At 40.3% G+C, this 25,627-nt stretch overlaps 1 protein-coding gene across 3 annotated transcripts in view; it reads left to right on the top strand.

The window, feature by feature from the left end:
• RELN (reelin) overlaps window positions 1-25,627 on the top strand; it is a 501,731-nt gene that overhangs the window by 416,294 nt on the left and 59,810 nt on the right. For all 3 annotated transcript variants that reach the window (XM_059170891.1, XM_059170889.1, XM_059170890.1), the window contains exons 35-46: window positions 1,483-1,623; window positions 1,730-1,907; window positions 5,660-5,744; window positions 6,598-6,780; window positions 8,967-9,138; window positions 9,253-9,355; window positions 11,187-11,416; window positions 15,333-15,553; window positions 17,404-17,551; window positions 19,872-20,130; window positions 20,995-21,244; window positions 24,784-24,952. In XM_059170891.1, the coding sequence (XP_059026874.1) occupies window positions 1,483-1,623; window positions 1,730-1,907; window positions 5,660-5,744; window positions 6,598-6,780; window positions 8,967-9,138; window positions 9,253-9,355; window positions 11,187-11,416; window positions 15,333-15,553; window positions 17,404-17,551; window positions 19,872-20,130; window positions 20,995-21,244; window positions 24,784-24,952 (2,139 nt within the window). The remainder of the gene's footprint in view (window positions 1-1,482; window positions 1,624-1,729; window positions 1,908-5,659; window positions 5,745-6,597; window positions 6,781-8,966; window positions 9,139-9,252; window positions 9,356-11,186; window positions 11,417-15,332; window positions 15,554-17,403; window positions 17,552-19,871; window positions 20,131-20,994; window positions 21,245-24,783; window positions 24,953-25,627) is intronic.

Below are 25,627 nucleotides of genomic sequence, written 5' to 3' on the forward strand. Positions count from 1 at the left end.
AGGACCCTGGCCCCTGGGCACCAGCCAACAGTGTCCCTCCAGCTTCGGACTTGCAGCAGTGTCCCAACTTTGCTCAGTTCTGGTCTCCTCGCTGCCCGTTGGCTTCTCAGCTCTGGCACTAACCTCCAGCATCTTGTGTTAAACACTCACTAGAATTAAATACTCATAGTGGTTTCCATGTTGCTGATTTGATTCTGATTCAGAGATGTACCACCAAATGGCAGGGAAAAATGCAGGAAACCAGAGCATTTTAGCATTGAAGCTAAACGCTGTGGACGCCCTGCGCTTTAAAGAGTGCTTACTGGAAGCTCATTTATTCGCTTTATTTTTATTCAACAAACATTTATTGAATATCTACTTTGTTTTAGAACTCTATTACAAAATTAACAAACTGATGCCAGCATCCAAAGATCTTATTTGGGACACTGGACGTCTCAGCAGTTATTTATGATATAAAATGGTGACGTTGCTAGTCCCCAGGGATGTTACTGAAATGCGGGGTGGGGTACTACCTGAGTTTAGGGGGACTGAGGGAACTTCCTGGAAGGGCCCAACTCTGAACAAATAGCGAGTCCTGGTAAAGAGGGCATGTGGGAAGGGAAGACATTCTGCAGCTTGGCCTTGACATTCCATTTGTTGGGAAATCACTGGAAGGGTGTTCTGTGGAGTGGTGACGGGATTCGATTTCTACTTTAAAGCCACCACACCCGTAGCTGTGTTGCACTGAGGGAGAACCTGTGTCTGGAAACAATAGCACTGGAAATGCTGCTGTTGACATTCTACTTCAAGGATGCTGGGTTCCACGTTCCAAACAAGTGATTCCTCCACTTCCGCTTTGTGGTCTATTTCTAAGTTAGAGACTGTTACTGTGGTTTGGCCCAGGCTGCGTATATTTCTGGATAAGGTGATCTGACAGGGTAGTCCAAAGAGCAGATTACAAATGGAATGGAAAATGTGGGCGTGCCTCACCTGGTTCTGGCCCTCACCTTTCGGCAGCCAGACCTCAGGCACCATCATGGAGGCAGAACTTCCCTGGGGTTTCCATTTCCTGTCTCAGAAACCATTTAGGGACAGTAGTGCCGGGACCTCATTTCCTCGTGCTTTTCCTCATGCTTCTCATCCATTCTGCCTCTTTCCTCATCCTGAATGGCAGGAAAAGCCTGAACCCCAAAACCCCAAATTTGGCGCGTGGTTCAAACACACAATAAATCACTAGTCCAAGATAACTTTCCCATCACAGGCGTATTAGGAGACACCTGTATGAAAGGAAGGGTGACATATTTACCAAGCATGTTTTCTACTCTCTCTCAGTGGTGGGTTCATCAGGAAAGAACATCCAACACTTGGTGTGAGAACTAAGTGTCTCCAAGAAGAGGGAAGGAGAACTTGGAGGAGGGCTCTTCAGAGGGAAAGGGGAGTTAAAGGAAATGTTCTCCTGCTTTCAAGGATGCCTGTCGAACCAAGTATGTTTTCTTTGGTCAGGTCTCCCAGGACCCGGTTTAGATGGATTCAGTCCAACTACACTGTGGGGGCTGACACGTGGGCTATTGATAATGTTGTGCTGGCTTCGGGCTGCCCCTGGCTGTGCTCTGGAAGAGGAGTTTGCGACGCGGGACGCTGCGTGTAAGTCCATAAAACCGGCAGTTTCTTTGTTTAGGATGCAAAAGCAAAAATGACTTTCGAACTCATGACAAATAATGCCTTTCCGCCCCTCCTTCTTCTCTTTTAGATGTGACCGGGGCTTTGGAGGAGCCTACTGTGTGCCCATTGTTCCTCTGCCCTCGATTCTTAAGGATGATTTCAACGGGAACCTACATCCCGACCTTTGGCCTGAAGTATATGGTGCCGAAAGGGGGAACCTGAATGGTGAAACCATCAAATCGGGAACATCGCTCATTTTTAAAGGGGTCAGATAAGATTCTACTTCTATACTCTGCTATCGGGATTCCTTCCTTCCCTTACTGCTCCACACAAATGTGTTTGTGAACCGGCTCAGATAGTGTATTACTTTATATGAAGCTGTTGTCTTCTAGCCCAGACCACGTTTCCTCCTCTGTTCGCCATCATCATTTTTCAGGATCACTTAGGCATAAAATCTTTCCTCCGCTTTGGTGATCAGACCCCTGTTACTTTCTGCTGCAATTATATACATATATATGTATATATGCACGCACACACACATGAATTATGCATATGCAATTTCTAGAATGTAGCATTTTCTGTGTTATTGAATATATAACTTAGAGAACTGTAAAAAATGATTTTAGAAAAGGGCTTTGCTTTTTCCTTTCTTTCTTTTTTCCTTTTCCTCCGGCCAATAGAACCCTTTGGTGACTTGAAGAAAACCAAACATCGGAGTCAAGTGAAATACCATTCTCAAACATTGTTAGTCTGTTTTTGTGTTTCAACCTAGATGTTTGCTGAGAAAGAGTTAAGCAGTTGTGTGAAGTGCTGTACTGGTTGTACTGTACCTTCCCCTGTGAATACAGGCCGTATCCCGTCTCTCCCACCATGGGGAAGTCGGCTAATACAGGGTGCGCTAGTGAAATCTGTCACAAAAATCTGCATGGGCCCCCATACAATCTTCATGATTAACATCCAATGCTTAGAAAATTAGATACCCTGAAACTTTTTTTTTTTTTTAGGATTTCATTTATTTATTTTTGAGAGAGAGAGTGCACGAGCAGGGGTGAAGGGTAGAGGCAGAAGCAAACTCCCTGCTGAGCAGGGAGCCCAGTGCAGGACCCTGGGATCATGACCTGCGCCTAAGGTAGACACTTAACCAACTGAGCCACCCAGGCGCCTGGTGGAACTTTCCCAGTTATAGCTGATAGAGGCTGCCTACCGTTCTGATTTAAATACCTAATTTGTCTCAAGTTTGGATGAGAGAGAAAAAAAAAAACACTTAGGGGTCGGAGAGATTCACTAGTCCCTACGAGCTCTGAGAAGCTGAAGAAATTGAGGTAACACTTCAGGATGGAAACTGCTGGTTTTCATGTGTATGTTTTTTCAGTCTTGTTGGAGGCATTAGCTGTGATTACCACCACTAGCTCACTTCCGATCTGCTTACAGCATTGACAAGACCGAAAAGCAGGAGCCCCATGACTTTTCATGATTTAAATATCTTTACCTGATAAATTTTTAAGCCAGTGAATTAACCTGGTCCCTAGATCCTATGAAGGAAGAAGACGCACAGTGTTTTCTATTTTCCCTTTAGCCGTCCAAATGCAAGAGCAGCCAAGCATTATCTGTATTAGACATTATCTCTCAGTTCTGCAAGATGTAGAGAGGGCCCAGCGTGGGCCACTCAGTAGGGTGCAGTTTGACCTAGAAAGGCACTCCTTCGTTAAAAAGGAAGTGATAGTCTCACTTTAATGTTTATAGATTCAGGAGTATGATCAGCTATTCAAATAGCTTGTTGGATGCCAAAGAACTCCCACATTTAGCACAAATGGATTAATGAGCCCGGAAAAGGGATGAGGAAAGAAACCTGTTTGTGAACTTGAATATGCACAGAAGCAGGGCTTGACATTTCCACCGTGTAATTAATACCAAGTGCTGAACTACAAGCAAATACTACAAACATGAAAGATACTTTCATCGTGCCCACTTTCAACATAACTGTTCCTACAAGATGCGGTGTGCAGTGGTCCTTTCATGGCTGATTTGTACTTGCCTATGGGAACAGCTTCATACTTAGGTTCCATAATCAAGGGGGAAGAGTGATCATACTCCTTTAATTGTTGTTAGCAAGGGATCTTTTTTAGCCTGTTCTGCCAACTAGCCACCTCGAAGCTTATTCCTTGTAAGTTGAAGAAGCTGCCTTTCCTCCTCATCTCAACGTCCACATAGCACCACACTGTAAAACCATTCAAGGCTTTGTGCCTGTCAAGGTAGGAGGGAGAGAGTGTCTCTCGACCATGAGACAGGAAGAACAGGCATGTACTCGGTGCCATGGACTGAGTATGGCGATGAGTTATTAGGGTAAAGAAAAAAAAAAGACTGAAAATATAAGGCTTTACAGTGTAACCTTCAATCCTGGAAGTTTGAGTTGATGCTTTTTGAAGTTCAGGGACAGGTTCACATGCCGCTCCTTTTTCATGACAGTATTAAATGATTCTCAGACTCTAAATTTAGCATTATCTGGATTTCTTCTCCCAAAACCAGAAGATGATTTAGTAAATGAAACACTGGTATCCTATGAAGGATGGAGGACAAGTTTCACAGTCTAACACATCTGGGCTCGATTTCCCCCATCAATACTTTTAAGCTGTGCAGTCTTGAGCAAGTTACTGTCTTTGAGTTCTAGGCTCCTTCTCTGCATCATAAAGATAATAATATTTCACCCTTATGAGTGTGATGTGCATTAAAGGAAGAAAGTGTCTGTTTTAGAACCTAGCATGTTATAGGCATTCAGTAATATGGTTGCTATGACAAAATTAGTCCTATTTAAAGCTTTTCAGTTATTGGGGTTTTGTGCTGGGTAATAAGAAAAAGAGGATGAATTTCTTTTCTCTAGCTAAAATTACATTTGGTGTTTGTTAGTTGACCATTAAGAAATCCAAGGGCACCTGGATAATACCGCTGATTAAGCCTCTGATCCTTAGTTTTGGCTCGGGTCATAATCTCAAGGTCCTGGGTTTAAGCCCTGCCTCGAGCTGCCTGCTCAGCAAAGAGCCTGCTTCGGATTCTCCCTCCCTCTGCCCTTCCTGCTCATTCTCTCTCTCTCTCTCTCTCTCTCTCTCTCAAATAAATAAATAAATCTGGAAAGGGAGAGAGGGAGAGAGAAAGGAAGGAAGAAATCTGGTGTCCACTCAGTATCACACAGCCCTATACCACTAAAGATTCACTTCATTCAGATGTCACAGCTAAGACCCTAAAAGGCTTATTTGCACCTTAGGACACTTGCACAGTGAAATTCTATTTTACTGGCTGTCACTGCAGTCCTGTGTACATGCAGAGAAAACAAGCTACAGGGCTGTCAATCCCAGGCATCCAGAAATAGTTAATTAGCAGAAAAAATTGCCAAAGCTAATGTGATCGCTTTCTTCCTTCTTTGGCTTCTCTGCCTGAGCAGTTACAGCTGAGGCATGGGGACTCGCTTAGTTATGCCTTATTTATCTTGACCAACTGGAGGGTGTCGTGTCAGCCTGAATGAGAGCTTCCCAGCGCTGTCAGAGCACACAAAGGAGTAGTGAGTCCCTACGACTCCTTGGAACCTGAAAAAGTTACCTATTAGTTCCCAACTTCCAGCAGGAGCACTTGGCAGAGAATTTCCATCCATTTCCTCATTACGCCTGTCATGGCATGCTGTGGTCAAAGGAGACTACTTTTTAAAAAGGCCTGCAGATAGGTAATGCTGTCATTTTTGCATTGCTTTTTATAAACGTCACAGCAAAGTGGGATGTCGAGTTGAGACAATGAAATTGGGTTATGCAGTCATAAGAAATGAAAGCCTTAAGAAACTGGAAAGGATCCATTTTTCCTTTTCAACTGGACCCAACATTGCTTCTTGAATGAACTGAGTGAATACACATAATTGAATCATTACGTGTATGCATCTATTACTTAGCTAATGCAAGTGAGGTGTATAAAAGTCAAAGGAAAATAATTTTGCATATGAAATAAGGTCGTTTAATGTATATGTCTCTGTTTTCAGGAAGGACTGAGGATGCTTATTTCAAGAGATCTGGACTGTACCAATACTATGTATGTCCAGTTTTCACTTAGATTTATAGCAAAAGGTAAGTCATTTGTATGGGTAGAATTCATTATTTCCCCTTGCCTTACACAATTCCTCCCCCACAAAGAAACGATGGATTTGAGGCCCATAAATTCTGTTGCATGGGAGAGCTGACATAAATTTGAGTAACTAGATGTAGATGTGCTTCTATAAGTTCATCTTTTTTTTTTAATTAATTTTTTATATAAGTTCATCTTAATGTAAGGGTAAGGTAACTACTGATTTTGCAAAAATTTCATATAGCTGTAGTAATCATACTAATTCTATGGTAGCTACATTTATCATTATATCCCTGAGTCTTTTTTTTTCCACCACTACTTCCTAGTTGTAAGAATTTTAAATTTTAAAAATTTAACTTAGGGACATTTTAGATTTTCTTTTATAGATGTGAACCCCTAAAAGACAACTCTTTGCCATTATGACCTTTCGTATTAACTAAATCATTTCCTTGACAAATAATGCCCTAAGGATATAATAAGCTTGCAAGTAGATTTTTGTTTGTATCCTGAGATTTAAAATGTTTGACCTTTTATAAAATCGTGATGCCCGTAGAAGCAAAATTCTCTGATGTAAGATTTCCTAAATGAAATACCAAAAGATACGTGTTCATATCTGAGAAAGAGAAGGAGATACTATTGTGTGAAAATCTGAGTTCTGGTGTGTGTTTTGAGATACAGTCATACAGAAAGCCCCACCTGACTTTGCTTAAAGTTGCCTCCAAAGCATTTGGACTCTAAAGCCCCTATGGCAATATAAGTCAGCTTATGCATCAATGCCAAAAGGATAGTCTTAGAATATACCTTGTGCCCACTTTTATCACAGTATGTTTTATGCCTGTGGTGTCTTCTCTCTAGGTACCCCAGAGAGGTCTCACTCTATTCTACTACAATTCTCCATCAATGGGGGAATCACTTGGCACTTGATGGATGAATTTTACTTCCCTCAAACGACCAACATACTTTTCATTAATGTTCCCTTGCCATATACTGCCCAGACCAACGCTACAAGGTTCAGACTCTGGCAACCTTATAATAATGGTAAGAAGGCACTTGTTCTCCTGTGATCCAAACTGACTGGCTTTTAACATGTTTGTTTCTAAGATGTGGAGGAAGTGTTTGTCAACTGGGAAGTTTCATTGTCTGTGACACACATTTTACCTAAAGGAGTCTCAATGAATAATTAACTTTATGTATCTTTAGTGTCTCTTTGTACTTGACTCGTCAGTTCTCGATAATGTAAATATAGCTAAAGCCACTTACAGAGCTAAGGTTTTTATTAATTTTTTTTTTCAGAGCTAAGGTTTTTAAAAAACAATTGAGCACTGAGGCACCTGGGTGGCTCAGTCGGTTAAGTGTCTACCCTCGACTCAGGTCATGATCCCAGGATCGTGGGATCGAGTCCCATGTAGTGCTCCAGGGGAGCCTGCTTCTCCCTCTGCCCCTCTGCCCCTCTGCCCTTCTCAGGAGCACACTCTCTTAAATAAATAAATACAATCTTTAAAAAAAAAAAGTTCAGCATTATCATTAGTCACTCATCAATTGTAACTACATTCCTGCTGAATTCATTTAGGAATAAATAGTTCTTCTGAGTGTGGCATTTCATTAGTGAGACAGAACAACATTGCAGCAAAATACCATGACAAAGTGACAGGGACTCACACCAAGCAGAAAGTGCCTTAGATAAAATATTCTTATCACATACCCCGCTTCCGTTGATAAGTTAAAGTGAATGTATAATTTAACAGCATTTCCAGATGGTTACAGAAAATGATTTTACAAATTTGTAATGTTTTATTGCTTCCAATATTTCTATTAACTGCCGATTATAAAGGACCAGACTCTACCAAATCATGCATTTAATGGCCTGAGTAAGCATAGAGATATCCCATTAAGCAGATTCTTTGCAGAGGTAACACAGAAATGAATAAGAAAAACGTACCGCTAGTTCTAAAGCTTAACCTGAATATTTACCTCATAACTAGTAAGCCAAAAATAATTTTTAACTTATTATAAACAGAAAGAAATAATCTTTTATAATCACCAAATAAATATGAATAAATATATAAATACTACCAAGTTTCACAATCCAGAGAATCATTGTCTTCATGTTGTGGTTGGAATGCTTACCTGGTTTTTTTTTATCGTTTTCACCAGCTGCTTCCAAAACAAGAAAAGAGAAGAAAGCTGCTAGAATTAGAAAAGTGATAGGTTGAGGAGAGAGAGAGGGGGACACATGCAACTTCATTTAAATCATCAGGTTATTTCTACAGGTTCCTGTTTACAGATTATGTATGTGTGTGTATGTGTGTGTGTGTGTGTGTGTGTGTGTGTGTGTGTGTGTACAGAAAAATATATATATATATATATTCTAAGAATTGTAATCAATGTAGAAAACAATAAAGAAGCATCCTTGAGGAATCTTGATGATTCTGCTTGGCATGGTCTTACCTCCTTGTTTCCCCCTGAGTCCAAACAGTGCTTTGCAAAGGCAGCCTGGGTTTGCCGTCCTCCCTGCAAAGTAGGTACCTGCCTTCAACACCCAGGCTGGGTTGCCGAATCAAGTTCTATGACAGCCCAAGGAGTGATTTTACTAGTTTTTTAGATAGTTCCACATAACTTTAAATAAGCATAGAAGTTTTGAAAAGCATTTGAAAGGATATAACACAGAGTATTTTCTTCTGTGTAGTTCTAACAATTAGATAAAATTAGGCATCAGACCAGCGTTTTCATGACCACAGCCCTTCAGCCCGACTACAGCACGACGCTCAGTCATGAGCTGACTCTAAAAGGCAGTAAGAGGCTCCTCAGATCGACTCATGCACCTCAGTTTTAAATCTGCAGGCTTGACCCCTGTGCTCACAGATTCAGATATCTTATAGGTTCTCCTAAACCTTGAAAACATAAACCCCATTCGTGGCAGTACAGGCTCTAACACCACAGCACTGACTGGAAGGGGAGCACAATTTCTCAAACCGTCTCAGCTTTCTGAAATCAGTGAGGCTGTTCCTTGCTCTGTCAACTTAAGGTGATTGACAGCTTAATTTTTCCATACTCAAATCTCTATAAAGACGTGTTGTGTAGTTTGTGTTCCTTTGTCTGGAAAGCATATATTTAACCTGTTGTTACTGATTCCCTTCTGTCATTTACTTTCTTCCAAAGAGCAAACATGTCCCTCCAGTTCTCACCATTGGAAAAACTTTTTTTTTAATCCAAAAATGCCTTAGGTAAGAAAGAAGAAATCTGGATTGTTGATGACTTCATTATTGATGGAAACAATCTCAACAACCCTCTGATGCTTCTGGATACATTTGATTTTGGACCCAGAGAAGACAATTGGTTTTTCTATCCCGGTGGTAACATTGGTCTTTATTGCCCGTATTCTTCAAAAGGAGCACCGTAAGTCTTTCATTAAGACTCTAAAACAAAACTCTATACAAATTTTGCTTGCTCTATATAAATCACAGTGAACTTTTGCCCAAGCGGATTTCTTCTTGTTTTCTTCCATAACAGCGAGGAAGATTCAGCTATGGTGTTTGTTTCCAATGAGGTCGGTGAGCATTCCATCACCACTCGCGACCTGGATGTGAATGAGAACACCATCATACAGTTCGAGGTACTTGACTTTGTTCTATCAGAAATGCTTTAAATTTTATCTTGAACAAAAAGCCAGGAAAGAGAAGGAAAATCTCAGGTAGTTTTCCTGCATTATGACTTTCCCTTTTTCCCAAGGACAAAAGAGGTTTTACATCATAATTCATTTTTATTAGCAGAACCAGTTGTCCTACTAAGTCTTACATCGGAATTTTTGTCCTTTATTTATGATATAATCTTCCTACCTACTACAGTGGGAAGTTATTGAAATATGTTATTTTAAACATTATAAAAATGAAAAAGGCCATACTATTCTAATATGACTGTTTTCACAATCTTTATGTGTTACTTAAGACTCAGTCGATGTAACTACTCTTATACCAGGCTGGCATATTTATATAATATTTATCATGGTGCCATGAATTTTACAGATAAAACAACACTACACTATTTTTATAATTTTTGTGTATTTCACTAATATTCATGGACCTCTTATAATTTGGAAGAGAGCAAATTAATAATGTATAAAGAAAAACTTGTATGTATTTCAAAAACTTAGATAAAATCAGCAGAACCAATAGTACCAAGTTTCAAAAATGCTTGTTTCCTAGCTGAAATCTCTAGCTACTGTCGGAGGAGGGCTTACAATAGTGCCTGACTGGATCAACAAGATTTTGAATATTTGTTTTAGATTAACTCTCGGTAGCCTCTAAATTAGAGTTGTCTCTTGCATCTCAAAAGTCAGACCGTGGGGCATCTCGATGGCTCAGCGGGAAACCTGCTTCTCCCTCTCTCACTTCCCCTGCTTGTGTTCTCTCTCTCTCTCTCTCTCTCTCTCTCTCTCTCGTTGTGTCTTTCTCTGTCAAGTAAATAAATAAAATGTTAAATTCTTTTTAAAAAGTAAGAAACCAAATGGCACTTTCATAGAGAAATTATTCTGTATCTATTTTAAACTTTCTCTAATGTTTTCTAGTTTTATTTTAAGTTCCTTCTATTTTCTAAATATGTGTTTAAATGTTAATAAAAAATAGCACCTGTGGCCCTCTTCTGTTATCAGAAGGACTTGGATAGAAACAAATGCCTATATTTGAAAAGTTTGTCTAATGTTGATAGTTTTCAAAAGGTATAAGGAGTAAGTTCAACAACAGAAATTATAAATATAAATATATCCGGGTGCTACAACAGCAAGAAAATAGTAATCTCACCTGCAAGAAGGGAGAACTGCATAGGAAGAATTACATGCATTTATTTATTTAAGTTTTAGTTTATTTATTTGGAAGCATGGAGAAAGGAATGAAGTGGTTATTTCCCTAATGGCTAAGGTCTTTCTGAACACGCATTCCCTGTGCAGGACAAAGAGGGACAATAATTGTGTTTTGTTGAATACATATTGAGGTTTTTTTCACGTGCAGAACTTTGAGGATCATTTGGAAGGTGTCACACGAAGGAAAAGAGAAGGTCTTCCTATCTAGCGGACTGAAAAAAAGGCTAATGGTTATAAGTCAGGAAACAGTCTTTTCATTACAGTTTGCTTGGTTTGGCTATGAAAGTAGGCCAGAGGTACAATTTGGAATCCATGCCAGCCTCTGCCTTACCCACTTCCTAGCTTTTTATAAAATGAGGGAAAATAAATTTTTTATGAGGCCCTTTGAGGTTCTTTATGAAAAAATTATTATTTGAAGGTAATATATGATATTACTCAGTTAGGCAAAACAGAATTTTACAGTGTTAAATATTTCAGCAAGGCAGTTCCCAGGAAAATGGACTCTCAAGAAAATAATGAAATGGTGAATCATTTCAGAGCCTCTTGCTCTGAAGTAATTTGTATCTGTTTTTTCCCCTTCCTCCTGAAGATCAACGTGGGCTGCTCCACCGATAGCTCCTCTTCCGATCCAGTCAGACTGGAGTTCTCAAGGGACTTTGGGGCGACGTGGCACCCGCTGCTCCCCCTCTGCTACCACAGCAGCAGCCACGTCAGCTCGCTGTGCTCCACCGAGCACCACCCGAGCAGCACCTACTATGCCGGGACCACCCAGGGCTGGAGGAGGGAGGTCGTGCACTTCGGGAAGCTGCACCTTTGCGGGTAAGGACCTGCCGCTTCACACGGCCATCTTTCTCCATTGACAACATTCTCCCTCATGTCACCACTGACTTGCCACTCTATGGGGGGGGGGGCGATTTCCCTCTAGTTCTCCACTTCAGCACACCAGTGGTTACTCCAAACGTGGTACTCCGAGCTGACACACTACTCAGTTTGAAGATAGATTTCAAAGAGTACATCATGGCTGCACTCTGTAGTGATTCGTATCCCCCACGGGTCTTTACTAGATCCATGAGGAAGCGACAGAAGTATGGTTTTCTCCTAATGTTGTAATTCTGCACAGCACCTGCCCCCACCTCCCAATATAAATACAGTGAGAATTTTATGACTTTCAGACATCTACCTGTGTGTGTCTCTTATGGAGGGAGGGGGCACAGCGGGAGGATGGAAGCCCACAGAATATTCTAGGTGCCTCATTAAAAAAAATACTAATTGTTCCATTCCCTCCCCCAAAGCATTTCTGCTTTTCCAACTTCTCTCAGCATTCTTGCTCCGTATATTTGACTCTTCTGTTGAAAGGCTATTTGGGGATAAAGGGCTTCAATTCTGATAGAAATGAAATGAATTGTTCAAAAACGAAACCTAATAATATAAGTGAACAAAGAGAGGAAGTCAACAAAGCAGGCTGCCTCAGAATTTGTCTTTTCTCTCAGAAGAAAAAACCTGTTCTTTCAGGGTATGTCAAAAAAAGAAGAAAGTACTAATATACTTTCAAGATGGAAATAGATTTATATTCCCGATGTGAAACTCAGCATAATTAGAAGTCTTGGGTCTTCAAGCAAAATGACTAATACCTAGAACTTTTCCAAAAGGGTGAAAGTGAATTTTCACAAGTCTGTGTTCTCTTTTAACATAAATCCATTTGCTTTTCATCATATCATCAGCATAATTTTTATAATTTGATTGCTAAGGACTTTAATATTTTGAGCTGTCAAGGATGTCATTTACTAATTCTTGCTATTACACCAGCATATGATTCCAATGGAAAATCCAACCAAAAAAAAAATGAGCATTACTAAGCAGAATGTCCTCACGGTTCTCTAGAAGGTAAAGCAGGCACAACCAGAAAGCTGTTGTTGCTGGGGGTGGGGAGGATTGTCTATAGAAGAACAGGGCAGGGAGAAAGAGTCAGGAAAAAGTTTTTATCCAAGATCAGTTGTATTATTTAAGATCCTATGTTGCAGGAAATATGAAAGGGCTTACCAAAACAGTGGAAGAACTTACTAGAAGCGTACTGGGGAATTTCAGGGATGCCCCACTCCAAAAGTGTGAGGACCTCAGCAAAAGGAGTGTTTGATTCTCATTTTTATCATGCTGACTTTAACATTTTTCAGCAAACGACCACTCTCATGTGCTGGAACTCTTAATTCCGCATTTCTAGAAAAGACAGTCTGAATCCATCAGCTGTAGCCAGAAAGCTAATCTCTGCAAGAGAACACCAGCTGCCAGAAATCCATACTTACGGGCAGTGTAGACAGGGAAAGGCCTGCTGGCCAATCAAGCAGGCACCTATGACCAAGATCGTGACCATTATGGTTGTTGTTGAAAAGCTCCAAATTTTCTCTTTAAAGGACCTCTCATTTCCTGCTGGTGCTCAGCTAAGAATTGGATTAAGTACCAGACCACCCTAAAGATAGGGTAGAGGCCATGAGTTTACACTGTTTTAACAACTGAGACTTGCCTCGGCACGTTCCCACATGACAACAGTCTTCTTTTAAAAATATGGGATAAAGTCACAGGACAGTTGCTGCAGTGTCATGGAAACCACCTCACATAGAACTGGTGACATCCACGGGGCAGTGCTGACGCACTAGGAAATACCATTTGGAAATCTGATGAGAGAAATCATAAGGCAATATAATTTAAACATTAGAAATGCATGTACTTTCACCCACATTGAGTGTCAGTTTAAAATATACCTCTTCCAATGGTAAAGGTACAGAACTTGGGCCATTGTTTTGCCATTTTTATTTTTACAAAAAGAAATCTGTTGCTGAGACATGTCCATTCTGAGAATGGTATGAAATTACCTTCCCAGCTGCCTTCAACCATTTCTGCGAAGAGAAGAATTTGCCTTAATAGTGTTATCTGGTCCTTGTTTCAGGAAGAGAATTAGCACTCTTCTTAAAACCCACACAAGCATGAATTGCTGGAAGGCAAAAGTTAAATTTTCTCCAACTCAGTGAACCATTGCTTGGTTTGTATTCAACATGGCCCATAGTGACAGTACAAGCTAGATGCTAAAAAATATATATATATAACCATGTTTAAATTACCCTTTTCTGTGCACTTATTGTATGCCAGGTACCAAAAAAGCATCAGAAATGTTTTCAGGTGCGAAACAGACCATATTTGCCTCCACATCTAGTCAAGTCACATTTGAAGCATGAAGTATTGAGCTTCCATTGAGTTTTATTCATGTCACCTTGTGTCCTTTTCGTCTAGGAGTCTTTTTGTCTGTAAAACTTCCTAATTGCTTTTGCTTTATACAGTTTCATAATGAGTCAACCAAAACCTCTGTCTAAAGAAAGCACTGTTGTGTGCTTGAAATTTTAAGTTTGTGTTTAAAAAACAGATCCTTTTGAATACCACTGGCTTGGGAGAGCAGACGCTGACACTCACCAGGGAGGGTGGCAGCGGGAAATTTTCAGAATAAGATTTCAGCAGAAGGGAAGTGCAGTGAAACCAGACCCTTCAGCCCATTTATCATAGTGCTTGCGGTTTCTGTGTCAAGACAGGTGAACAATAATAAATATCCAACCAACGTGGTTCATTTGTATTCAGAACATTTGAATAAATAAGAAGTTCAAAAAAAATCCATGTCGGCTTTTGTTCAAAGGAAAACTCTAGCCATTTCCCTCAGCTCAGCAGTCTGAAAGTTCAAAGGGTAGAAAGTACTTCTTGCCAAGACTATAAACTCTGACAAGTATTTGAAAATAAAATGTAATTATGAACTGGCATTTTGGCAGCAGCTCAGTATGGTTGGAGTCTTGAGATAAACAATGAAATTTGGGTTAAAATTATATGTGGGAACTTGACTCCCTCTGCTTTACTATCTACTAAGCTTTAGAAGCCTAGTAAATAATTCCAAAATTGACTCCTAATTCCTGTTTCTCAAAAAATTATTCTGAATTTGGTTTCTATGATCACTGGAAATGGGACACATTGATAGGGTGCAAAAATGAATGTGCATGCCGTCTCTGTATCCATCCCCTCAAAACTAAATCTGTCTTCTTTGAATTGAGTTTTATGTCTGATAAAATATACTAAAATTTTTTGGATGACTACCAAAATATGTAGATTATTTTCAAGAAGCTGTCATCCACAAGATGATAGGGCAATATACTTGGAAATAAAATTAATTCATGGTTGTTGAGGGCTGGAACTAGGATGGTATGGGGAGTAACTGCTTAATAGACACAAGGTTTTCTTTTGGGGTGATGAAAATGTCTTGGAACTTGATTGAGGTGGTGGTTTGCTAAACACTGAATGGGATGACTCCCACCCCATTGTACTCTTTAAATGGTTAATGCTTACTTTTGTATAACGTGAATTTTTCCTCAATTTATGAAGAAAAAATGAGTTATGCAGAGTGTAGATAGTCAGAATGGAGGAAGCATCACCAAAGAAGTCAGTATTGAAAAAGGTGGAGGGTCAGGTGGAGTTTGACCCAACGATAGGATTGGGAAGGGCTTACGGGAAACAGGAACATAAACTGGCAATTATCTTGGAGATTGAGGAACAGAGTTTGTGTTCTTGAGATGTCAAATTGTGTTTTCTACTTCTTGAGTGTGGTGCAGAGGTAGTAACTGCCCACTGCTCCTTGATTGGATGGCCTTACTTTGAAGCTGTGTTGTTATGTTGATTCAATTTTAAAAGCCTTGTGCCTCTTTTCCAGATCTGTGCGTTTCAGATGGTACCAAGGATTTTACCCTGCTGGCTCTCAGCCAGTGACGTGGGCCATTGATAATGTCTATATTGGTCCCCAATGTGAAGAGATGTGCAGTGGACATGGGAGTTGTATCAATGGAACCAAGTGTATATGCGATCCCGGCTACTCAGGTCCCACCTGTAAAATAAGCACCAAAAATCCTGATTTTCTCAAGGATGATTTTGAAGGTAATCTTTTAAAATAAAACCTAGGTAGCTTTGTGAAAGAACTTACGTATTAAATGTAATTTGTAATACAGAAGTAATCACGAATCCCATTTTAACATTCCATTATTTAGCCTTACAATTGGGACCACCGATGGCTTCATTTAGTTCTGAATTATATGGGGTTCTGTGTTCAAAGCAATGCAGTGAGAATGAGTCAGGCCATGCTTGAGGGAAATAAATCTGTTCACCACTTTTCTATCACATGGAATCGCTGATTGATGATAATTTTAAAAAACTATCTCTAGCGAGTTAATCCTAGATAGGAGTCACTCATCATCAACTCATTGAGCAGCCTCTCATCACTTTCTGTACCTCAGTTTTATATCTAGAATCTCACATCATTATGTCTGATGATGTTATAGATATAGATATGTATATGGATATGTACTCTGATAAAACAATGGGAAACCATTCTCATAAGAGAAAGTCTAAACAACTGTAATAACTATGCATGTTAGGATAGTGGGATCAGAAGATTTCTTTCTTTTTCCCGAAAAGATTTCTTTTCTTTTTCTTTTTCTTTCTTTTTCCCAAGTTGTTTATACAATTGTTATAATAGACTTATGGTTTCAAGGTACAATTTAATATTAGATTTAGGTATATCAACACAGTGGAGTGTGATGCAGCCATAAGAAGGAATGAAATCCATGGGGCGCCTGGGTGGCTCAGTGGGTTAAAGCCTCTGCCTTTGGCTCAGGTCATGATCCCAGGGTCCTGGGATCGAGCCCCGCATCGGGCTCTTTGCTCAGCAGGGAGCCTGCTTCTTCCCCTCTCTCTCTGCCTGCCTCTCTGCCTGCTTGTAATCTCTGTCTGTCAAATAAAATAAAATAAATAAAATCTTAAAAAAAAAAAAAAGAAGAGATGCAGAGAGCAAAAAAAAAAAAAAAAAAAAAAGAAGGAATGAAATCCTGATTCATGCCACAAGGCGGATGAACCTTGAAAACATGCCAGGTGAAAGAAGTCAGACACAAAAGGCTAAATGTCATACGATCATAGAACATCCAAAGTAGGCAAATCCATAGAGACAGAAGGCCGATCAGCTGTTGCCTGGGGCTGGGTGAGAGGGAGAAGAGGAGTGGCCGCTTAATGGGTATAAGGTTTCCCTCATGGGTGATGAAAAGCTTCTAGAACTAGGTAGTGGTGATGGTTGCACAGCATGAATGTGAATGTACTAAATCCCACCAAGTTGTTCACTTTAAAATGTTGAAAATGACCCAATTTTGTATTGTGTACATCTTACCAGAATAAAAAAAAAAAAAAAAGAAGAAGAAGAAAACCCTAGATCTAAGGTAAGTATCTGGAGAGATTTGTGAGCTGGTTTTGAAAGACATTATTTAATAGAAAATATTAAATTACTCTGTAATTTCTTCCATTAAAACTGTGGTTTTTTAAAATATTTTATAATACGTGCCAGACACGGTCCTCAGAGTAGCAAAGACAGAATGAAGAGGCCAGTGGAAAAGCTACGTAAATTACCCTCTCTTACTTTTGGCCTGAATCACTCTCTGACTAGCCAGTGTCATTTTTTGCACTGTAGGAAAGCTGAGCGAAGGACCCATCTGGCTGGACCATAGCTACTCGGGAAAAGCCCCACCCCCCCTTCTGTCTTGTGGCCCCTTAGGTTAAAGAATTCAGAAAGCTGAACTGTTGAAGAGACCTCTTCTCCCAAAATACGTGACTTTACATAAATAGTATTCATGGCTTTGTATTTTAAAACTGCCCAAAGCAGTTTTACCTCATTCCTTTAAAAAAAAAAAAGAGTATGACTGTCTTTGGGGTCATAGGTAAATCACCCTTACCACTTTTTTCAGGTCAGCTAGAATCCGATAGATTCTTACTAATGAGTGGTGGAAAGCCTTCTCGGAAGTGTGGAATCCTTTCCAGCGGAAACAACCTCTTTTTCAATGAAGATGGCTTGCGCATGTTGATGACAAGAGATCTGGATTTATCACATGCTAGGTAAACGTTTTTAGATGCTGTTGAGAAACCACATTGTGATGTACAGTAACAGAACATAATCAAATCAGAAAGAAGCCAACATCTCAAGGACAAGGCCTTCCGCTGGAAATGCTGAGCCTCTCTCTTATCTAAGACTCCATTAAGACACAATTCATTTAATTCTGATCCTAAAACCGAGAGAGCTTGGTGAAATAAGCTAGATCAGAAATGAAACATAGCTAAACAGACAAAAGTTAATATAAGATCGGTGATATTTACAAGGTGGTTTCTAGGAAATGACAATGGTTTGCTTCCTTTCACTTCAAGAAAATAATGTTGCATCTTTTTCATCCACCTTCTAGAGAATACTTTGTCTGGGCACTTGAATGATGTGGAAAGTTATCTACATGCTTAATAGAAAGCTTAATTGAAATACAATACATCCTCAAATTACCAACCATTAATTTTCTGTCCATTGGCAATTTAAGTTAAGAATATTTGAAGTGTGGTCTTATTCTTAATAACCATTTCTTTCCAATGATTTGCTCATGCTTTCTACGCACTCATTTTCTGATTTGAGCACAGCCTCTCAGAAACAAACATTTTAAACTGGCTCAGAGGATTATGTCCTGTCAAGATGTGTATCCCTTGATCATTTGACGAGCCAAAAACTTAGTCAGGAAAATAAAGAAGACCACTGAACATGTGTAAAATGGAACCCTGACCTATTTTTGCAAGTGAAAAAAGAAGTCGTGTTTTGGGTTTTTTAAAACATTTCCGAGTATCTTAAAATAGATCTTAACATATGTATCTTCCTCTTTCACCTAAATCATTTATTTATTGAATTATTAATTTGACCATGCTCCATAAAAAAACAATTCTGTGAGATAATAATTTTACAGTAATAGAAAGCAAAATTTTTTTTCTCTTCAACCTATTTTAATGCACATAGTTTAATCTGATGCTCTTTATTTCAGATTTATCATTGGCTGCAGAGTTCTCTAATTTAGAAATTACTGGATTTTTCTAAATAATTCTGATATGGATTTATCCATAACTAAATTAATCTACAAACATTCCCTGATACAAGTAGACAATAGACCAAAAGATTTTTTTTCTGTAAATGGTTATTATTTTTATAGATATCGACATTCACTAGGCACTATGTATTTTTTTTTCATTAATCCAATGTTAAAAGCTCCATTATTTATCTCATCTCAGTAGCATGCTGTGTAGGATTTGCATACATTGACCTCAAAATGCTCCATGTAAAATCCCAATTTTCTCAGGGTTATAAGATAAATGAATGCCTAGTTAATGGGATGGGGGAGGGGAGGAACCCATAAAGAGTGCATGGCTTTATATATGGAACTGATAACTTTTATTATAAGTCCCAATATGCTTCCTGTGTTTGACATGCATACATAATTGGGCGTGTGTGTTGGGTTACACATGAAATTTATTCCGCATTACAGGCTAGCACGGAGGCCAGACCAAGCACCAGCAGCTTGCCTGCCAAAGATAACATGTGATCTAGTTTTCGTTGGCACCCCAGCTTGTTGCTGCCACTCTGTCCACCTCCCTGCCAGCTGGGAAGGCTGCCCTTGGCCGGCTGCCACAGTTCTTGATGGCCAGTATCATCCATCCCAGACCCGGCAATAGTCAGAGGCTGACACAGCCCCCCCATCACCACCCCACGCTCATGCTTCCCTGCCTCTGGCACAAAGGATGGCAAAGAGGCCCAGTTTGACACACCTCTTCCAAGAGATGCCTGGCCTTTCACAAAAAGGCACTACAGCTGCTGCATTTAAATGTGTCTCCCCCAGGCAGTAATTGGAGATCTGAAAAACGGCTGGTAAAACCAGAAGGTGTATGGTTTTGCCAATTAATGGCATAAACTACATTCATAACATTCTTCCAGTTTCAGAGACTAAGGACAGATTCATCTTAAATAGATAACAATACACAGCCCCGTGCTTGGAGAGTCTTGGAGCCCTTCCTTCTTCTTACAGGATAACCAGAGGGGACAGTGAATGCTCAGTTCCCTCAGACTTATCTGTGTGGAGGGGGCCAAAATACAAAAATTGGTACAGAGTTGCCTTTTTCCAGACTTCACATTTTATTAACTCCCTCATGTTAAAAAGGAAAATTGGACTTTGAAATGATTGCTCGGGACATTGATTAAATCATCGTATTCATTAAAGCCATGCACTCCTCTGCCCACCCCCCCCCAACCTGCCATGATCCTGTGGGCTTTTCTTTTGTAAATAGCGTGAATTTGTCACTGAAGTGTGTTAAAAAAAAAAAAAAAAAAATCTACAGTCAGTCTTCCTCGTGTCAGATTTGTGCAGTTCTTCATGAGACTGGGATGTGGTAAAGGTGTCCCTGACCCCCGGAGCCAACCTGTGCTGCTTCAGTATTCGCTCAATGGTGGCCTGTCATGGAGTCTCCTTCAGGAGTTCCTTTTCAGCAACTCCAGCAACGTGGGCAGGTACATCGCCCTGGAGATACCCCTGAAAGCCCGCTCTGCTTCTACTCGCCTCCGCTGGTGGCAGCCGTCTGAAAACGGTCACTTCTACAGTCCCTGGGTTATCGACCAGGTCAGTCCATTCAAGATTATCTATTGTAATTGTTGGCACTCGAGCCGCGTGCAGCCTAGATCGCATTCGGTCCAGCCCCCTCACTCAGCCGAGGGAGCCCGGGACCCACCATTGAAGGACTTGCCCACGGCCACACAGCTAGATTAGATATGCTATTTAGCTTCCTTTCGTTCTCTTTTCCTTCAGTCAGCTGAGCCTATAAAAACAAACAGCACAACAGAAGGCCCAGGTCCTGCGCATAGAGAAATCTGCCATATGGGTAGAGGGACTTTATCAAGCGTGATGTGAGGTTATAATTCTCTGAAAGGGAAAATGTGCAAATTAGCCATGGTACCACATCCAGTCATTTCCAAATCCTCTTTCCTAGCCTTTGAAGAAGAAATAAATAAATCTTCCTAACATCCTTATGGAGAGTTCTAAAGGATCTTCATACATAATAAACCGCATATGAAAGAGAACTCAAAAGAACCTGTTAACAAACGATAGAATCCAGGCAAAGACCTGGAACTGAAATGCCTTAGGATACAACTGTCCTTAAATAGAAATTTCACATGGAACATAATCACACATAAAGCCAAGTTTTGCTTTCCCAGCTTGGGCGCGTGTAGTTTCCAAAGGCACAGTTTGGCCCACGAAGGCTGTGAATGGTTTTGTCAATACCTCGATTTGTTTTCTGCCGCTTCTTGCCAGATGGGCAGGCAGGCCACATAAACAAAAGCATTCTGAAAGACCCCCAACAGGAGGCTCGCCGTGTGATGCCACTGTTGAGCAGTCCAACGGGTAAATACAAACAAGAACACCAAACTCTCTCATATCTCAAAACCATATTGAAAATTCATTTTCTTTTAAAAAAATGCGTTTCAGATTCTTATCGGAGGAAATATTTCTGGCAATACAGTCTTGGAGGATGATTTCACGACTCTGGATAGTAGGAAATGGCTGCTGCACCCAGGAGGCACCAAGATGCCTGTGTGCGGCTCTACCGGTGACGCCCTGGTCTTCATCGAAAAGGCCAGCACACGCTACGTGGTCACCACAGACATTGCCGTGAACGAGGATTCCTTCCTACAGATTGACTTTGCCGCCTCCTGCTCGGTCACCGACTCTTGTTACGGTAAATATTCCATCTCCGGGGAGAGGGACAGACATGTGTAAATGGTCATCCATCGCCCCTCTGACAAGTCTATAAGCAAAACAGAAGCGTGCATCAGTCCAACCATAATCGCGTTCTTGAAAATGGTGTATATACGTCAAGTTTTAGAAGTTTCTTTTTTAAAGCATCAGAATGTGAGCTTATCTTTAAGTGTATGTATTTGAAGACTTTTTTACGTATAAAGAATAATGCCTCACTTATCTCCTTTGGAAAATCCGGATTGTTTTTTTACCATCAGACTTGCAGAATTAGGGACTCTCGTCACATAGAGAATGCCAGCATCAGCAATAGGATTTACACATGAATTGGTATATACATGTGTTTTAACTCATAGGGCTTTAGATTAGTTCAGCTACTGTCTTCTTTCCATCATCCCAGGAATCATGAAATTTTGCTGTCCCCATTTTACTTTACACTTTTTGCCATTCTGGGTCATAGCATATTCTAGGCCACCTTCATTGTGGCCAGTGTGCATCCTCTGAATTGTGCACATTCACTCATTCACACTCACATATACCTTGCATGTGGGTGCACACGCACACACATGCACACACACACATAGACACACCTATCTTAGAAGGTATAAAGACTGACATCACTGCATACTTGGGCCCTTCACTGTAACTTGCAAACCTGTCCAGATTCTGAGGGTCTTCTGGTCTTTTACCTCCAGAAGATCCAGACTTCTTCCTGGAAGTATCATTCTTCCTCCAGGAGAGCCAGACTAGAATGTCCACAAGGACTATTTTCTGTTTTAGATTCCAGAGGGCCAACATCTGACAAATTTGGTTACTTCCAAGGTCTTGCAAAATCCACATTTTTCAGATTTACCCTAGTTTTAACTTAAGGGACATATCTTAGAGGGAATCCCAGAAGTGCTCTTTCCACCTCAGATTCAGTCAGTCAACTCTAAATTCATCAACGGGGTGGAACTTTAATAAGGATAAGGTACACATCTGTCTTCAACAGGTATAGCTGAGGGGTACATCAGAAAGTTAGAGTCCGGTAGATGATGAAGTCAAGTGCTGTATGCATTGGTACTACAGCATAATGTACTGAAAGCTCAAAGGAGAGTGAGATGACCAATGGATGGCCAATCCAAGGATCTGGGGAAGATTTCACAAAGAAGCTTAGTCTCAAGTGGGCATTGATGATTGGAATGGATTTGAAGGGTGGATGGAGAAGAAAGGACATCCCAAGCTTGCAGCATAAACAAAGAAGCAGAGATGGGGTCCTCCTCATCCATAGGGAAAACCATGAGCAGAACAGCCTGAACAGGCAATATTTGCATCTAGTGGAGGAGAGAAGAGTGCTGCTTTTGAAAATAGAAAACGACGTTAGGGTCTTAGATACCTGCTTCCTCCATAGCTTGGGAAGGCAATGAGAACTCAGGTAAGTTATGACCCAGTAGGCGTGCAGCAGCACCAGGACTGACGCTCTGCCCTCATAAGTCCAGTCCTCTGTATTTTCTACTGCAGGCTGGTGCATCCTCTTGAGAAAGGTTGAACTGAATGATACAATCGAAGAGGAAAGTAGATAAGCAGAGTTGGCAGCTAAGGAAGAAGAGCCTTGAAAGGCACATACTAGAATCTGTGCTTGACGAGGACATGAATAAAAGGGCACAAGGGCAGGCGAGTGACATGGTCTGTTTTAGGGAGATTAGCCCAGGAGTTAAGAGAAGAATCCTAATAAAGAACCTCAGTGGTCACCTCTGTAGGAGGTGATACGGTCTTCACTGTGTGGCAGGAAGAAAACTGGAATGGATAAAATTGAATGAGACAATGCAAGCACAAAGGAGAGAAGCAGAAAAGTCTCAAAACCAGGTGCCAGTTTGAATATAGAGAGTAAAGAAGAGAGAAGAGTAAATTTCTAAAATAATTTCTGAATTTTGAACCCGGAAAACCAGTGCCAAAGGTATGGCCATTGAAAGACTTGGGTAGTTAAGAAGAGATGTTTATTTATGGGGGGAAATGGTGAGTTTTTATTTAGTTTGGGTGCAAGTAGCTTTAAGTGGGGGTGCCCTTGACTAAAGAGGATTTACAATATAGAAAGCAGGAACTTTGTCTAAACTGTGCATTACAATATGCCAACATCCGATGCGATGCCAGGCTGAGTAAACATTTATTGAATGAAGGAAATTAATTGGAGACATAAAATTGGCAGTTCTGGGCACAGGGATAATAGTTAAAGCCCGAGGAGTATACACAGAGAATAGAAGGCCAGAAATGGAGTTTGGAAGAATGCCCATAACTGGGCTCGTTAGTAAGGGAGTCAGAGGGAAAGTAAGACAGGAGATCCAGAATAATGTCCTCCAAAAGAAAAGAAAGTTTCAAGAACCAAGGAATAATCAATAATGTCCATCACTGTAAGAAGGACAAGAACAATGAAGTCTGAGCAGGACCACTATATTTCACTAGAAGGGTTGCTAGGGACCGTGCTGCAGTGAGGGGTCCCACGCCGGCTGTGCGTGAGAATCACCTGGGAAGCTGCATGGCTCCCAACACCTTGGCTGTGCCCCAGGAGAGTGAAATCACAGTCCCTGGGGCTGGGATCCTGGCATTCGTGCTTTCTAAAGGTACCCAGGTGATTTCGGTGTGCAGCCACGTTTGAGAATCATGACCTTAGAGGAAGCAATTTCAAGACAGAAGTCGGGGCTCGAGTAGTTTTGATAGAGACTGAAGCAGGGAATCAAGAGGAATACAAAACATAGGTTCTAAGTTGGATTTTTCAGACAAAACAGAAAGAAACTGCTTTTCCTAGACCCACAGCCTGACTGCATGCTTGGCTACCTCCTTATACCTCTCTGATTCCCCAGTACCTTCCCTCATACCGTACAGCAGGATATGTGAGCACGAGGGATTTTGCTATTTCTAAGAAGCTTTACCTATAGCAGGAGCAAAATTGGCATTGTTAGTCAGGGTCCCTGTGGAATGGTCAAATTTTGAGAAAGTTGATCAATTTTTTTAAGCTATGTAAAGGTAATCATTAAAAAGTATGGTTACTATGTTTGTACTTGCAAGTTAACCATGAAATAAACAGACATAGTTGTTATAGTATATATACATATAATTTTATAATTTCATAACATACCTTAACTATTTATATACAATATACTATATATATATACACACACACACACACACACACACACAGTAAGTATATATATAACTACCATTACTATTGCTTACCTACATATGAGCAATGGTTTTGTTATGATTAGAAAGCTTCTCAGTATACAGAATGATTCAGGAAATTTTATTTTATGTTTCACTTGATCCTAGCCCCTTGAAAGAAAAATGATTTTAATCTGGTAAGTAAAAATTAGTAACTAGCATTATACAGAAGGAAAAATAAAACCAAGAAATATTTCAAAATAGGAAACATAAATACGGAGGAAAATCAAATTGACATTTGAATTAAAACATAAGAAAACATAAGTAATTATGGTTCCTGGGTCTACGTACATGTATTTCTATGCAGAATAACGTTTTCTGTTCCAGCTATTGAATTGGAATACTCAGTAGATCTTGGATTATCATGGCACCCATTGGTAAGGGACTGTCTACCTACCAGTGTTGAGTGCAGCCGCTATCACCTGCAGCGGATCCTGGTGTCAGACACATTCAACAAATGGACCAGAATCACTCTACCTCTTCCTCCTTATACCAGGTATGGGTGCTTCTGCATGTAGTGAACCCCATTTGATATTATTTGACATGCTGGATTTTAAGACAACAAGTTTGAATGATATACATGCAATTTGTTCCTTGGTGATGGTATTGCCAGGCATGAATTACTAACCAAAACAGGGGCACCTGGCTGCCTCAGTCTGTAGAGCATGTGACTCTTGATCTCAGAGTTGTGAGTTTGAGCCCCACATTAGGCACAGAGTTTACTTTTTTAAAAAATGAGCAAAATAGGGGGTACCTGTCTGCCTCAATCAGTGGTACATGTGACTCTAGATCTTGGGGTCATGAGTTCAAGCCCCACATTGGGCATAGAGCTCAGCTGGGGAGGGAATGTGCTATGGTAAGAACAAAAGGGGGGAAAAAAAAAGGAAAGAAAGAAAGAGAATTTAAAAAAAAACAGGGTGCCTACCTGGCTTGGCTAGAAGAACATGCAACTCTTGATCTCAGGGACATGAGCTTGAGTCGCACATTAGGTGTAGAGATTACTTAAATAAGTAAATAATTTTAAAGTTTATTTTCTTAAAAAAAATAAAAATAGAAAAGCGAAGTAGAAACCAGTTTTTGTGGTGACATGGTTCTGTGATCTCCCAAAAGCCAGGTCTATACTGACTTTTACTTAACATATTTTGAAAAAATGGCATATCCAAGAAAATAG

This window comes from Mustela lutreola, chromosome 4, assembly GCF_030435805.1.
Source record: "Mustela lutreola isolate mMusLut2 chromosome 4, mMusLut2.pri, whole genome shotgun sequence".
Classification (NCBI taxonomy): domain Eukaryota; kingdom Metazoa; phylum Chordata; class Mammalia; order Carnivora; family Mustelidae; genus Mustela; species Mustela lutreola.